The sequence below is a fragment of the Piliocolobus tephrosceles genome, chromosome 7 (assembly GCF_002776525.5).
Source record: "Piliocolobus tephrosceles isolate RC106 chromosome 7, ASM277652v3, whole genome shotgun sequence".
Taxonomy (NCBI): Eukaryota; Metazoa; Chordata; class Mammalia; order Primates; family Cercopithecidae; genus Piliocolobus; species Piliocolobus tephrosceles.
Genome location: NC_045440.1, coordinates 80537942 through 80555275, shown reverse-complemented (window position 1 = coordinate 80555275; position 17334 = coordinate 80537942). Strand labels below are relative to the sequence as shown.

General features: G+C 38.9%; 1 protein-coding gene across 2 annotated transcripts in view; it reads right to left on the bottom strand.

Moving 5' to 3' along the window:
• STMN2 (stathmin 2) overlaps positions 1-10329 on the bottom strand; it is a 55767-nt gene extending 45438 nt beyond the window's left edge. The window contains exon 1 of one of the 2 annotated variants that reach the window (XM_023227764.2): positions 10200-10329. In XM_023227764.2, coding sequence (XP_023083532.1) covers positions 10200-10218 — 19 coding nt within the window. In that variant the 5' untranslated portion in view covers positions 10219-10329. Of the gene's footprint in view, positions 1-417; positions 423-10199 lie in introns of those variants that run through there. The other variant, XM_023227765.1, reaches the window with a different exon arrangement.
• Between the last annotated feature and the right edge of the window lie 7005 nt (positions 10330-17334).

Sequence of the window (17334 nt, the reverse complement as noted above, 5' to 3'; positions counted from 1 at the left end):
ACTCATTCTAAATGCATGCACATGGGTATTTATATTATATCTAATGATAATTTAAAAACTCAACTTCTTGCATTTATATAGTACTTGACAGACAGTAATCACTTTCACGTTTGTTTCCTTGAGTCTGAAAAAGACCTTCTGATATGGACAAGGCAGTTCACATGGCTATTTTACAGATGCTGAATTAGAGGAACAGAGAGGAAAATTGACCTGACCAAGGTGAGTCAGCGGGAGTAAAGACTAAAACTCAAAATCCCTTCTGGGCTCTTCCTTCCATGCAGCACCAGCAGCACTGGTGGAGAAAGGCAGAGCTGATGGGAACCTAGGCTCTGACCTCTTGATGCCTTGTTGCAGAGTTCCAGAGAGGAGGTAACTCACATGCTGTCCTGGCCTGCTGCTTGGGGCCTTACAGGTCACTGCTGTTTTAGGTTTACTCCAAGTGTGGTTTTGAATCAGCCTCATCAGCACCACCTGAGAGCTTGTTAGAAACGCAAATCCATGGGACCTGCTTCAGACCCATACAGTGAGAACCTCTGGGGGTGGAAGCTAGCTCCTCAAACACTGCTGATTCTCAGTAAAATTTGGGAAGCATTTTAATTAAAGAATTCTCTGGCCAGATTGGTTGATGGACTCATTAAATATTTAAATTTTTCAGCCTTTTGGTGGATCTTAGTACTTCCTAGTTGATGTTACTAGTGTATCATTATGTACTATCTTGTAATATTGTAGGGCAGTATAATAAAATTGTTAAGATGGTGAAATTGTGAGATGGTGACATCCATTTCTAGTTATAAATTTGACATGTACATGATCTTTTTTTTTCTGCAAAAGACTAAATCCACCAAGAGTGAGGAACATTTTTATTTTTGTTCTCATGATACCTAGCACAGGCTTCAGAACAAAGTTGGTGCTCCAATCTATTTTACTTTAGTTAGTGACACTGACTATCGATGACTTTAAACTGAAGACAAATATGCCTAGTGTGTGGCTTTTCTCACTGTGCATGTTTTATTACAGGACAGTGGAGGGAGTGCTAAACCTTATTTTGTATGAATGTGTATATATGTATGAAATAGGCACATACATTATACATATTTATATATTATATATAAATATAATAGGTAAATAATACACACTTTATTATATGTAATACATATATATTACTCTCTCTCTCTATATATAATATACATTAGACCTGTGTCCCGAGTCTGCCTCTGAGGCTTGCCACTGAATAAATTATTTGAGCTTGAATTCACCAATCTTTAAATAAGATAACTTGTGTACTATGCCCATCTCAGAGGGATTATATGAAGATTAAAAAGGATGAAGCAGGTGAATGTTTTCTAAAAATGACCACGTCCCATATAGATAGATCATGCGGTTTAACTTTTCTTTTGAACAGCTTTTAGTCTTCTATGCTTGCCTGCTCCTTTTTAAAAACTATATAAGAAAAAAATCATCAGAAGTAGAATAAAAAGATAATTTTTAAAGTGACAAAAGTGCAGGATCATGTAATATGTCATCAAAAGACTAGAACAAGTTGGGTAATTTTTCATGTGTTTGAATAATTATTATGAGAAGGGTGCTAATTGGAATTTCTCAGATAAAGCTGTAAGACTGAAATAATAACAGTAGATATATTTGTTGGAAATAAAAATAACTCTGCAGTAATAAAAATAATTATGTTCTGAAGCAGAGTTACCAGGGAAGCTGCAATAAGTCTATCCTAACAGTGTCTGAGATGATTGATGTTCTTCCTCTGAGAGTCTGGAAACGATAACAGTACCATCATGATGGGATTTTCTGGTCTCAGTTTTGTAACAGTCAATATATTATAAATTGGGGTTGTTTCATGTGAGTTAGGTTGCTCCTCACTAGGAAGCCCAAACTGGAAAACTATTATTATAATAGGTTTACTGTGAGCAGCTTTGTTAATGGAAGTTAAACTTTATGACTGCATTTAATAGGGAAAAAAAAAAAAATCTTCCAAAAGACAGAGTAGAATGCTAATAAAAATTTAATTTACACTTTAACATGCTCTCTTGTAAAAGTATTTGTGGGACTAGGTTTAGATAAATTTTACTCAATTCTCTTTATCCTGATATGAAGACATACAACTAAAAGATAGATTTATTATCCTGATGATCTATTGTTATATTGGGTACTTGTCCTAATGGATAATGTACAAATGCCAATATCCAAAATATAATTATTCCAGAAGAATAACTGCTAAATGGGCACTCTTGCAGGTCTTGCTTTACAATCTTTGTAAAAAAAAATTCAGTCCTAGGCAATATTCTTGCTCTATAAAAATAAATTATTTTAAATGTGCTCTATGAGAACTGTAATTATCTATTTCTTGCCATAAAATAAATTTTGAAACCTATAATTTTCCAGAGTATTAAATATTTTACTCTGGAGGTCAACAAGTGAGGAAAAACTTAAAATATTTTTGTTACCATTTTATAGTATAATACGTGGCTCCTTCTCTAAGTACAATTCCTAGAGAAGCTATATTTCCAGATGACTAGCAAGATGATTGCTGAAATGCATTAATTAACCTTTATATTCACATAAAAGTGTTTTGTGAGAACAAGTGTACACAAAATGTTATCTTTAATCATGACTAATAAAAATGGTTATTATAAACACAAGTTTTACTATTGCAAATGTCTCCTTGACAAATGACAGGGCCTGATTCCTTTATTAAAAGATAATTAAAAATGTTTCACAAGGGATTCAGAACCTTGCTACGGTTCTCTCCTGCCTGCCTGCCTGCCTGCCTGCCTGCTTTGGTGGTAATAATATGAAGAGAATCTTGAAATAATATCTGTTATATTAAATGTGCATGTGTAAATTTATTTTATTCAACAAAATGTTAAAACTAAGTATCTGTGGCCTGTAGAAGCAGTTAAGGAGCCATTTTGAAATGTGCTAACCATGATGGGACTGAGGGGATTAAGTCAACGTTATTTCTGGAACTGGTCATCAAGAGTGTGTTCACGCCAGAAATCGATGCTGTGCTGAGCCTGCAGAATGCGACGTGTCTCATACGTTACAACCCACACGGCCTCATAGCTCTTTCTCCCAAAGCCTAAATCATGACAATTATTTGAATAAGCTCCAGGTAAGCTGTTAAAACTAATCATCAATTTGGAAGTATTTTCTCTTCAAGGTGAGTCTGTGATCAGAAAGGAGAAGACCATCTCAGGTCTGTTTAAATAAAATGGTGGTATCACAGGTGTGACCTCTGCAGTGGGAGCACCTCTAACATGGAACAGATACAAGACTAGCAGGAACTGGTGAAACATGGATTCCGAAGCCAGATGGCCCGGGCCCAAATTCTGGATCTGACTAACTGTGTGATCTTGAGTAAGATACTTCAACTTTCTGTGCCTCAGTTTCCATATCTGTAATAGAACCTACTTCTTAGGATTGTTATGTGATTAACACAGTTAATATGTGGAAAGTTCTTAGAACACTGCGTTGCATGTTATATGTGCTACACAAGGGTTAAATCAATCGATAAAAGTTACTTCCCATAGAGAATCTGGAATGTATGAATACACCAGAAAAACTATTGAAAGAAAACACCACTGCAGGAACATTTTTGAGTAAAGAAATAGTTAGGAAGACTTACTGGCTCAAGGCCCTCAAGTTTAGATTTTTGTCATCTCCAAATGAAGTTATACAGATAGCCACGCCCGACTGCCAGAATTAAACATTGAAAACATGAATTACTTTTGTAATGCTGTCTTAGTGTGTCTTCCTTTCCTTCCATGTACAAGAAATTGCAAAAATGGACAGTTTCCCAGCTTCTGAGAGACCCTGAAATGAACTGTTAACAACAACTGAATGGCTAACTTTGAGACTTAGTCCAACTTTGTATTGAGTAACAGTATATTCTGCAAACCCTGAAGCTAGTTTTATTTGAGATCATGTTTTTAGTGCCCTATTTGGGAAATGCTATATTTTTAATTTGAGATATTTCAGGTATTGTATTATTTTTGCAGCATAACATTTCCAGAAAGGTGGTGATGGCTGTGTGGTCAGCCAGTCACTGCATGGGAGACCTGACTATGTCTTTGATGCTATGCCTTGAAGATCCTCTTTTATCTGTAAGTTGACTTTCTTAGAAAGTTAGAATTGAATAATGAAGATCCTTTATTGACTGAGATAAGCAGAAGAAAACACTCATACTCTTTTCAAATACACAGTCATACTCAATAAGTTCTTAAGAATTTTCTCACATGGTATTCAGGAAGAAATACTCTTAGAATAATTTGCTAAATAATACATATAAGCTATATTGAGACAGTGATCTTTTGTTTTAATATCTTCGGTATTGCTATTCATAAATAATAGTAAGCTTGCATTATTGATTTATCATTCTTGTCAACTGTCCCAGAAGCCGCATTCACATTCATTTCTTCTTAGGCAGACTTTCTCTCTCTCTCTCTTTCTTTCTCTCTCTCTCTTTCTTTCTCTCTCTCTCTCTCTCACATGGTCACACAGAGAGCCAAATTCTTATTTTCTACCTTTCTCTCGAAGGTCTTCTGCTGAGTCCTGCAATATGAATATAATTTTAAAAATCCAATTAAGAGAGAGTGATGGTGCAGAACACATAATTCCCAGAGTAATAAAATCCCTAGGTATATGAGTTCAGAAGTAAAATATTTTGTAACGATTGCCATGGATTTAAAAATGTTAAGACATAATGCCAGAGCTTACTAGGAGGGGTACCTGTATATTACAAGTTAATATCCCTAAAACTGATGTGTTTGGTGGTCAGAATCAGCATCATCTGGGAGCTTGTTCAGAAGACAGAAGGTCTGCCTCAAGTCAGATGTACTGAATCAGAATTTGCATTTTAATGAAAATCAAAGGTAATTCATATGCACATCAAAGTTTGAGGAACACAGTAATATGACACTATTAAATATTTTACAGATGGATTAGAGTTACATAAAATATAATAGAAAAATAATTCTCTCAATGCATACATTTAAAAATTTCACTTTTGATGATACCCCAAATTACTTTATGCTTTATATTTCTTCTTACTTCATTAAAATTAACATCGATTTTCTAATAAGCAGAACACCACTACAAGGAGATGCTCAATAACTGTTGAAATCTGATAAAATTAGATTGAAATCACATTGGATTTGATTTAAAAAAGTATCTTTAAACGGAAAAGAAAGACAGACTTAGAAGATGGGAAAAATAATAGCAGTCAGTTTTTGGTACACCTCCTCAGTATCACATACCTGCCTGTTTTACTCACTAACCTGCATGTTCTCTGCAGGTGGAGACTCTGATATTCAGATGTGCTCTGAACAGGGGGTACTTTTCAGATCGATGAAAAAGTAAACAATGATTTTCTTTAATTTATTCCTTTATTTTTAAGCATTAAAATATTCGGCTGCTAAATAATTTTGCTATTACTACTGACATTTTTCTACTATTTATCCACTACAAAATCTCAGAAGTAACATAAATGGTATTATAGTTACAATGTAATAAAACTGAGAAGTAAAACCATCAGGGAATTATTAACCAGGGCGTGTATCTACTTTCAGATTATGACCATTCATTTCATCCTGTCTCCTTGCAAATTGCACAAGCTCTGTTCATCCACTAGGGTAAAGCATGGCATCAGCTTATTGAATAAACACTTGAATGTTCCTGGTAAAAGAAAATATTTTATGAAACAATTAATATTTGGAACTAGGTTTACATCGATCATCTACTTTTTTAGAGAACATGATTGCCCTCTAGTGTGGTGAAAAGTTAATGCAGACACCGAGGTTTTCCAATTGACAGAACCAGTTTAGGTTCTGAAAACATCTGGGTCACTGGCTAATTCAGTATTTTCTTTTTTTAATGAAAAAATTCTAGCATTTTTCATATAAGGTCACAGATCTTGTGACAACAGGATAATATGTGTTTTTCTTCCCACGACCAAAAAAGACACTGGTGTGGGTTGGGGTTCGCTATCAGCAGCTCCCTGGCCACGCCCAGGCCTAGGTTTGTGCCGTGAGCTTCCTCGGGCTCGGAGGCCAGCTTTTTTCAGGCTCTTGTGAGCAATGAGCTACCAAGGTAGCCTGAGCACATGATCAGTCACACTCAGTTGAAGTAAAAAATAATGGTGATTGATAAATCCGGAATTTTCCTAAAGATGGTCTGAATTTATCAATGACAAAATCTTCCATTCAATATGTGATTCTTCCACTTCATTGTTAGTTGTACAGATAACTGTGTAATCTTCCACTTCATTGTTAGTTGTACAGATTTAATTTTAAAATTCTGTTTGATAGCTACTGCCAGGTATTTACAGAACTAAGTAGCTACTTGATCTTAAATTATAGGGAAGAAAACTATTTTATTATATGAATCAGCTTTGTGGCACTCTGAAAGGACATTTCCTGAATCTGAGTAAAATGTAGCCTCTTGTAGCATTTTTAAATCACTGAGAATGAGCTATTTGATGGGAAGTCATATTGTGCCAAATGATCAAATGCTTATTCCACAGTCTATCCATTAGTAATTTGAAAAATAAAAACCCAAAGTAATTAAAACTGTTTTCAATGCGACAAATAAAAGTTTGCTAAAAATATTAATGAGGTAATGGCTCTAACAATAAAAACACTCATTTCTGTTTTAGAATAGAAAAATTTACTACAAATCTGTAAGTCGCATTATTGTAAAACCATTGTGAATTATGACTAAAGTTCTAGATTTTAATAGCACAAATTGTCCAATCTTAATTATCATTTTAAAAGATACTTTCTTTCAGAGAATGTTAACATGCATAGGCAAACACCACCAGGTCTATTAATTTATCCTGTCATTCTAGCTACCTGCGACGTGTTACACTGGGTCAGAGAGTGTTTATTGCAGGCTCAGCTTACTCACCTGGTAGAAACTAAATACATGAGATTAATTGATAAACTACTGCCATTTCTTTCAGCTTTATCCTGAAATCCTGACCAAATCCTCAGCTTTTCATTTCTAGTTACTTATATATCCATTCAGAAGGTGCCCACTTCATTAGAAAAGATAATGGGGAATATTATATGCACCTCTTACAATCATGCTGAATACGTAATTGTTTAATGAATCAGGAAAAAAGCACTCGCCCTGGTAATTAATTGACTATCTTTGAAATTGGAATTAATTTCAAAATCCATGATTTTAATACTGCAGAAGTAGTGTTCTTTTCATGATTTGCAAATGCAGTTAAATTATGGCCAGAAAGGATCCTTGCGTTTGTCGTATTTGGGGTGGGATTTTTACTGGGATGGAGGCTACCATTTCACGATCCATGTATCTGTGTAGGATCGAGGCTGTATCAAGAATCAGCAGTTGGAAGAACAGTTTCTCGGGGAAAAACCTTAAAATTTTGTGCATAAACTGTATTTATATATTTATAGATATAACCTTATGTTGAAGATCACAACATCTCAATTATATATGTGTATTCTCATCCATTGCAGCCACAAACAATTCTCTGCAGAGAATTTTCCAGCAATCGTTGGCACACAAACCCTGCTCTTAGCAAGCACCTGCACATGTATCTTAGCCACATGAACATACATAATGCTGGCAGGAAGCAAAAATATATTTGCTTTATGACTTAAAATGAACATCTGGAGACAAAATTTCCTTTCTGTGGGAGAAAGGGATGAGGGCAATTAGAAGGAAGCAAAGTGAACGCAACAAGGGTTAATCCTTAACCAAGAGCAATCCACGTCCCTTTTGAACAAATGAGAACAAATGAGGCTACTGAATCATTAAATAATAATAATGATTTTAAATGATAATAATACTGATGTTGACGATGAGTTTGCAGCCGCTAGCCTGCAGCGGAAACCTTTCTGAGGAGTGCAGAAAGCGAAGCGAAATCGCCCCCACCACCCATTCTCAGAACCTTTCTGGACGTGCGGGTGAAATGCGAATTGTGGAAAGAGGGGGTAGCTCAGGACACTGCGCAGAAATCGGTCTCCCCGGCTGCACCGCGGGGGCGAGCGCCCAGCTCCGGGGAGGGGAGCGCAGGGCGCGGCGCGGGACTCTGCAGGGCTGGCTGCGATCCACGCACCCAATCCCCACGTGCGCCCCCACCCGGCCAGCGGTAGGCGGCTCTGGGCCTCAGCTGGGAGGGGTAGGGCCGAGCCGCGCCCCGCTGGAGTAGCGAGGGTCTTCCTTACAGAAGCCCCTGGCGGGGTCTCCATGCTGGAAAATCATAGAGAACAGAGGTGGGCGGTGGGCTTGGGCTAGGGGAAAAAAAGCCCCCAGCTCCGCGGACCGTGGGTGGGCAAGAAGAGAGAGCCCTCCCTGAATCCCTGGGAAGGGGTCACCTCTGCGGTCTCGCGCCCGGGCTGGGTGGGGCCGCGCCTTTGTGTGGCCGGGCGGGGCTCGAGCCAGCTTTTCTGCAGAGCCACCCGCTCCGCTGGGAGGGGGTCGGTGCTGGGGCTGAGAACCACGCCGGGGGTCTGTGCACATCAAAGGGTGCTTGGACCGTTGTGGACTGCGGGACAGAAAAAAGAGGTTCCGAGACTGCATACAGCTCAACTGCCCCTCCCATATTCCTCTTCCCCGCCAGTCTCGGAGCCTGAGGTCTCCCCAGCTCCGCGCAGAGGGTGGGGCAGGGCGGAGCCGCCCAGATGGAGCTCTTTCCGCAGCTTTCCCTGTCTCCGCATCCTGCAACCGAGTCCCGGGGGACACGTGCTTCCAGCTGCCACAGGACCCCAGGCCCCACTCTGCCTGTCCACCCCGGGGCCACTGAGCGCCAGAACCATGGGCACTCAAGGCACAAGGCCAATTGCGGATGAAGGCCCTGAATCCGGAATCTTTTCCGGTCATCCCGTGTCTCTACTGTCTGTCTCTCTGAGCTTATGAAATTGCCGATATTTGGCACTGTCTGACCCACAAAACGGAAATTTCGCGTGGCTCAACTTAAGACTTTGACCTCTTTTGCTTTATATTACGGTTTCATGTCATCTCTATTATTATACACACACATGTCTAGGTTCCAGAAGCTTTTCCCGCAAACGATCAAAGTCTTCAAAGAACCCTTTATCTGTGTCTATGTCTAAACACTCTATGTAATGTGCTTCCGAAAAGAAAAATGTTAACCCACTTTTCCCATCTCTCTCAAAAGCAGAACAATGAGGCCAGCGTGGGGAGGGCGGGGTCAGTGGTCAGGTCTCTCTTGGAAGCCGCGGCGGGGAGTAGGGAGCGCGGAGCGCGGGGCGTGGCGCCGCTGTCCCCGCAGGGCTGGGCTTCTGGGTGTCACGCTGCGCTCCCCACCCGACCCCTTTCGAATGAAGATGCAGCACCGGGCGGGGGGCGGGGCTGCGCTGTTCCGCACTGGGTGGGGCTGTCCGCATTGTGCGCCCAGCGCTGCAGGTGCCTCCCCCCGGGACCGCTGGTCCGCACACAAAGAAACCCCACCCCAGCGCCTTCGAAGCCGCTGTCCCTCCACCCCTCCCCACCGCGCGCTTCCCCGCCCCTGCAGCTGCCCACCCGCGCCCTCCACGCCCTCCGCGACTTCCTCTCTCCTTCCCCTCCCTTGCCCTAAAACAAAGGAGCGGAGTTCCTACCCCTACCCTTGTCCCCCGCCGTCTTACCTCCCTGCACCGCACCCCAGGACTAGCGGTTTCTCTGACCAGACAATACCGTAAAATGTGCCCCGTTCTTTCCATCCCCTCCCCCCGTCTCCACCCATCTTTCAAACAGCGGGATGGGACCGCTTTGACTTTGCAATTTTCTTTTTCCTTTCTCCCACCTTCCCTTTTCCCCTTCCCTATTTTCTTCTTAAACTAGAGAAGAAATAAAAAAAAAAAGGTCGTTATAAGGCACTTTTCAAAACGTCCCTTAAGCCCATTTAAAGCAAACAGTTAAGGTAGCTTCCTCCCCTCAGGACTGAGTACTAATTTTTAAATATGGAAACAGAATAAATTCTCTACCCACAGGAGAGCAACTTACCTGCTTCTACCTTTTAAAAGAAATTATTCGCTTTAGATTTCCATGGACCTCTTCTCTGCCCTCCCACCTCCCCCAGAACTGCCCTGTCCTTCCTGGTCTTGTGTTACCATTAACGTCTTTTTCTTTATAAAATATCTCTGAATGCTTCTAGAGCTCAAGAGAGGTGGGCTCCAGGTAGAGCCGACGGAGAACGAGGCGCAGTGCCTTACCCATTGCTGTTTTAGCCATTGTAGGGATGTGCAGACGCTGAGCAGTGGCGAAGGCAAATGGTCCGGCTACAGCAGCGGAGAGAGCGAGAGAGAAGACTGAATAAGGCACTGAGTCTGCAGAGTGGGACCGTGCTAGAGAAAGAGCAAGAGGCAGGAGCCCATGAATAATTATCACTCAGAAGCTCAAGCAGATTGGCTCCCAAGGTCCCCTGACATGACTCCCGCAGAGTCAGAATCTCCAAGCATTAAATATTGATCGGCCAATGGTGCTGGAGTACAAAGTACCAGAATGCAGTTTGAAATGGAAATCAGTCCTTCCCTGGCGGCTCCCCCCATTTTGGGGGCTTGATAGTACAGTCCAAGTAGAGTGGCGCTTTAAGCCCTGAAGCTTCCTAGGAGCTAAGAACTGGGCTGTGCCTACCTAGGAGCCAGGAGTCTTGACTTTGCTCATACATGTGCCATTGCACAATTCAATGGAAAAAGATTCAGAGGCTTGAGAAGTCCTCACTATATGCAGGCTTTTGGAAAAATTCTGTTTAAACACTGTGTTTTCACTTTTTCATATTTTCTTTCTCCTTTGGCTCTGTCCTTGGTTCTAGTCTTTCAGGGCTACCCTATGTCTGGCTATGGTGGCAGCTCAGAGCAGACTTGCATTATTGTCCTTCATCTTTTAGCACAGCTGGAGTTAGGCATCTCTAAACTAGCATGGTGTTTTCTTCCCTTGGCACAGAGGAAGGGGCTGCCTGGTTGCTTGGGAATAGGGATGGTAATTATGGTCCACCTGGGGACATGGGGGAAGAGGAGGAAAGTTTAACTTCTGGGGCCTGCGTCCTGTCCATTTGTTAACAGGGCAGAACCAGGTTGACTGACTGGTTTGGGCATTAAGGAAACCACAGGTGAATGCCATGTTGCCCTGAAGGTGTAGGATTAAGTGGGTCAAAATTTTAGTAACCTTTCTAGGGCTCTAAGGAGAATGCTTTACATGGAAAACTTAGAAGAGATGAAAGGTGTGGTCTGGGGCATTATTTTTCTGAGATCCAGAGAGACTACATTTATGTAGGCCCAGGAAAGATGTGTTCAAGTTTTGGATTGAGCAATGTCGTATATGTGAGGATCTTTGCGACTAGTTGCAAAAAACGACTTTCATTACAAACAAGGCATTCATTAATCCCTCCTTCTCACTTAATGGATGCCAGTCATTCATTTATTCTCTTTCACTTGACTTAAATATATATTGAGGCATTTACCATGTGCATAGCTCTGAAAATGGTGAGAAAAAGTTTAGCAGTTGCTGCATGAAGCTTTTAATTACTGCTAATTTAACACTCCTGCGACTTTATTGAGCCAGTCTAATTCCATGCAGAAACTGATTTTAATATTAGAAAGATAGGCAAAGAATTGCTAATTCCGACATACTTGAAAACTGAAAGAAGAGCACATTGTTGCAATCATGAACAGGTATGAAATCCTGGCAAGTTTTTAATTTCAGAAAAATGAATAGATTTTTTTCTTTTTATTAAAATAAGCTTTTAGCAACTTTCTGTCCAATCACATTTCAATTTTTTTTTCTGTCCTCAGGAATAATACACAGTTTCAAACACATAAAACCATTTGAAAATAGCAGGGCACTCTCCTTGGTGCTGAAATAAATTTCTTCACCTCCTACTTACTTGTAAGACATTTTAACCTCATAGACATTTTGCTGAATGATAGGATGCTACTGGAACTGGAACAATTTTGACCTGCTGAATCATGGGGAAAATAAAAGATGAAATGGAGATCAATAAAATTATTTCTTGAACAGGAAGATTAGAAATTACAGTTCCTGTCTTTGAACAGGTCTGTGACTATGACACAGCAAGAGAGTGATATGGAAGTTGGCAGGGTCCGGAAATAAACAACCATTTTCTCTCTCTCTATAGGCATTTCCCACTTTAAATGTAAGAGTTAATCACCTCTCACTGGAGTAGTTATCACTCATGAGGTGAAGGATCTTCAGCATGTCTGTGTGACTAATATCTTCAAAGTATTTCTCTTCTCCCCACCACACCCTTTCCCCTCAGGCTGTGTGTCATCTCTACACATTCTTCAGCTTCTTTGGAGAATAAGGGCCCTAAGTCATAGCATTAATGTCTTTAACAACTGCAGTTGGCTGCTGAATGAAATCGATTGCACTTTTGATCACTATGAGGAAAACAAAACCCTCAGTCTACTGTCCTAAGTGTCACATGTGTGACTCTTTTCTATTTCTGATTTTCTAGGTGTTAGCCACCTAATGTCAGTTATGAATTATTTTTAAATAATGTCAAACAGAGAAGAGAGTAGGTTAATATGATTTACCATAGAATAAAAAGATATTAGGCAAAATTGTCAATCAGCTAAGAAAAACCAAATAAATTCAAATGGCTGTGCCATTATCAAATTGTTTTTTGTTTTCTTTTAACATTACAATATGCTATCATGCATATTCACATGGGAAAGTAAGGGCAAAATATGAACAGAAAAATTATTTCATACGCAATATGTTATTCACCTATTCATTCATTTGTTCAGCTAATTTATTCAACAAATATTTATTTGATGAAGTTTCAGATTTTTGTGATGCTGGCCAAGTTTCTCCTTAATGTCTAAAAAATAGAAGTTGAAGGAAAATATAACACGTATCTCTTTAAGAAAATATTAATTTGGGGCAGTGAATATGATCTTGTGTATTTTGGATCACCTTTTGTTGCAAAAATTTGAAAAAATAACCCAAACTGGCTCTAATAATAAAAGTGCATTTGCTGTTTTATCTAACCATAGAGATACAGTTGGCACCAGAGGTCTGGAGATGAGATCGGCTTTTCCTGAAGCAAATAGTTTTGATGGGAATGGGTGGACACTCAAAGAATAGGTATTACATTTGCACAATGTAAACTAAGGACAACCAGTATCTGTCTTGCAGGGATTTGGGTAGACTGAAGGGTTATCATGTATGAACTGTCTAAGCCATTATGGATATTTAGTAATTTTAAGTACTGTGACTATATTTAGTGTTTCCAATACATTTAACCCTTTGAAGGGTAGAGAATGAGTAGTGTATATCTTTATACCCTTCCTAGTGGTTGGTTTCATGATTTACATGGTAGATAGTTAAAAACAATTTGTGAAATAATAACACACTATTGAAACTGATTCAAGATGGTTGAATCCAGTGAAACCATATTGATACTTCTAACCTCCTTTGCTTAGCTTGTATTGGGAGCAGGTATTAGGCTGTTTACCAGTGTTTATTTATTTATATCCTGCCCTATTCCCAAAGAACCTAAATGAGTAGAGCTCACAACAGTAGATGGCCGTTGTTAATTTTTGTTTTCTCTAACAGCAGTAAGCTGGAGCTGTGGAAATCAAAGACTTGCTAACAGAAATTTTAATTATTGTGGGTTACAGCCTATTGTGTATTATCTCTGTGAGGAGGCCTGAGGTGTTGATTTCTTTCCAAACCAGAGAGTAACAGTTGCTTTGGAGGATTAGCTGATGCCATCTAACACAGTCATATGATTTTCTGCTATTTATAATCAAGTGCCTGGGAAAGAATCCTAAAGTGATTATTAAAAGTTAGCGAGATAAGAGAAACATTGTTAAGGTCAAATTAATTGTTTTGATCTGACCTCAGTTGATTACAAAAGAAGTATGAGAGATAAAATCCACTGAATTTTTTTTTAGATGTTTAGAAATTTAGGATATAAAGTAGTTACAGCTGAAGATATTTAGAGATGCATCTAAAATAATCACACATGAAAAAATAGTTGACTTATTAACATTTTGATTATTTTGCCATGTTTAAATTCTTATAGATTAATGAAAAAAAAGGATTAATGAAAAAAAAGGATCATATGTCCTTTAATAGAACTGTCCAATACGGTTTATTCAAAAGGAAAGTCATTCCAAGGAGGGAGAGCTAGTATTCTTTATTAGCAGTGAGCTCTGTATTGCTCAGGATTTTGCCAGTGTGTTAGAGTTATGTCTGAAGTACAGAACAAACATACTTTATTGTTTTCTTCTTAAATTAGTTATTTAAAAATGAACAATTATTAGTCAATTATTGTTTTCTTTTATCTACCTAGGATTTTCTTTATGTCCAAATCGGACTTGTATGTACTAACAATTGGTATAATTCACCCTGAAGCAAAATGACTTATTGAAATTAGTAAATCCCATTGATAGCTTTATAATTGAACTTTTCTGGAAATAAACTTGTTCAAATCATAAGAAGGGCTTGATATAAATTTAATGAGCTGAATCTTTACATTACATTGATAATGTTGAAAACTACTTACTATCTTAGCAGCAATTACTGTTACTAACTTTTTCCTTCTCTCCATGAGTTGATTTACAGCTTGAACCCAGGGAGAACATTAGTTAGACACCATTGAAGCTGGGAAGTTGGTTCCCCTTGAGATTTCACTCAACATCTTAGTTTACAACCCTCAAATGAGAAAACAGTGGAGACAACACTGAAGTGCCTGGAAGAGAAATCTAGGAGAAGGGTGACTCGCTCTGTTTATCCCACAAGCCTCGATTTATTTTACTTTTTAAACAGAACCCCTACTGTGAGGATTGCATTATATGTACAATAACATTAGTTGCCTAAGAACCTTATTTTTTTTTAAATCAAGCTAAAAAGAGGAGGAGGAGGATGTAGGGAAGGGAAAAGCAAAAGCATTTTATTATGCCGCCTTCCTGGGAGATTCTCCCGTTAGTCATTTATTAACTAATTTTCTGACCCTCTGAACTTCCCCCACCCCCATCCTGCTGTTTTGTCAAATGGAATTGAATTAATGGATGTAGGTAGTATTTTAAAAAAACAATTTCATCAAAAATTTAATTTGACAGTAACTTTAAACTTGAACTTGGCCAGGCGTGGTGGCTCATGCCTGTAATCCCAACACTTTGGGAGACCGAGGCGGGAAGATCATGAGGTCAGGAGATCAAGACCATCCTAGCTAACACGGTGAAACCCCGTCTCTACTAAAAATACAAAAAAAAAAAAAAAAAAAAAAAAATTACCCTGTTGTGGTGGTGGGCGCCTGTAGTCCCAGCTACTCGGGAGGCTGAGGCAGGAGAATGATGTGAACCCAGGAGGCGGAGCTTGCAGTGAGCTGAGTTCGTGCCACTGCACTCCAGGCTGGGCGAGAGAGAGAGACTCCATCTCAAAAAAAAAAAAAAAATAAAAAAGGAAAGAAAAAGAAAAAAAAAAAAAAAAACACATTAGACTTGAACTCACCTGTAGACAACAGAACACCATTCCACTCCTTTTTTTTCTCTTGTCACATATTTAATGGCTTTTTCTGTTTTTGGTTTGATTTCTTATTGAACTACACCTATCTTTTTAGTTCAGTTCAGCAAAAACAGAGCAATGTGCAGTTAGGCGGCAAATGCTGCATATTGCGGCAGAAAAGAAATTTCCCAGAGTTCTGCAGATGTGTTATTTGGGTTTATTTAGAATGCACAGGAAATGTCCTCTTTTGGAAAGAGGATTTCAATAACTTAGACATTTACATAAAAATATAGAAGTATTGTACTTATATTTTTGTCATAAACTATTTCAAACGGACAGAAGAGAGCAAATAATGAACTTGTATTAGTCAAGTTAAGAAATTACTGAAACTTTATTGCTTTTGTTTCTTTTTCTTTTTTCATCTTTGCTGAAATCTTTAAAAGGAAGTCACAATCATCATTTAAATTCACTCTTTGTAGTTAAGTATGTATCTCTAAAAACATGAACCTTTCTTACATAAATACAATTCTATTAAAATACTTAACAATTATAATTGCATTTTCATGATTGTCTCAAGAATACAGTTGCTTTGTTTAAAACAGGACCCAAATATGGTCCACATATTCTATTCACTTTTATGTTTCTCAAATCTCTTTTAATCTGGTACAATCTTCCCTTCATTTTTAAAATTCCCACCATTGGCTTTTTGTAGAAACTGGGTCAATTGTCCTATAAACTTTCTTACATTTTGGATATGACTCTCTACTTCCAATGTAGTCACTTGTTCCTGTCCTCTGTAAACGAAAGCCAATTCTGAAGCTTGATTAAATTCAGGATAATCTCACCAAAGAATAACTCAGTTTAATTAAAATCACGGCTGATATTTATTTGCATGTGTAGGCAATCAGTCATAAAACCAGGGCAAGGGGGGAGTTATAAAAACAAAACCTACAGCAGCCTGAGGAACAGTGAAATACTGTTTTTTGTCCATGGGCAAGCTGATTAATTAAAACCTATCAAGGAGAGCATTTTCCCAAAGCAGACTGGCATTTATCAGAGAAGGGAACTTTATTTATATGAGTTTTTGGAGAAATCTTGTTACTAAAAGTGACAGAAAGTGATGTTTTATTTCTGGGTGTGGCTGCTGTTGAACTCTGCTGGACTTCTGCTGGCCCTTCACCTTAGTTAAGCTAGGAGTGTACCATTTCTCTACCATAGTAACGTTGTTCCTCTTTTAGTCAAAGTCTGCTGAGTGAGCTGTGACAGCTTCAGTCTTTTTGATGCAGAACTGCAATGAACTGAATATTTATGTCCCCCCTCAAATTCATATGTTGAAATCCTAACCTCCAAGGTGATGGTACTAGGAGGTGGCACCTATGGCAGGTGATAAGATCATGAGCAGGAGTGCCCCATGAGTGGGATTAATAACCTTATACCAAAGACCCCAGAAAGCTTCCTTGGCTCCTTTCACAAGTGAGGATACAGCTAGAAGATGCCATGTATGAGCCAGAAGACAAGCCATTGCCAGCAATCAAATCTGCTAGCACCTTGATCTTGGAATTCTTAGCCTTCGGGAACTGTGAGAAGTACATTTCTGTTGTCTCAAAGCTATAAAGTTTATGGTATTTTTGTTATAGCAGCCTACATAGATTCAGATATAGCTGAGTGTCAGCCTAGCATAATGGCAGTATAGTAATTTTTAAGTAATTGCATCTCATTCAGAAGAAAATGCAAAAGGTGTGAGGACCATCATAAATGTCAAGAGAAACATTCGAAATCTTGTCTTGTATTTAGTTTTAAAATGGCCTATAACCAACTAGGAGAACAAGTCCCATGGATTAGTTTGGGCAACCTTATTTATGTTTCTTTTTTTAA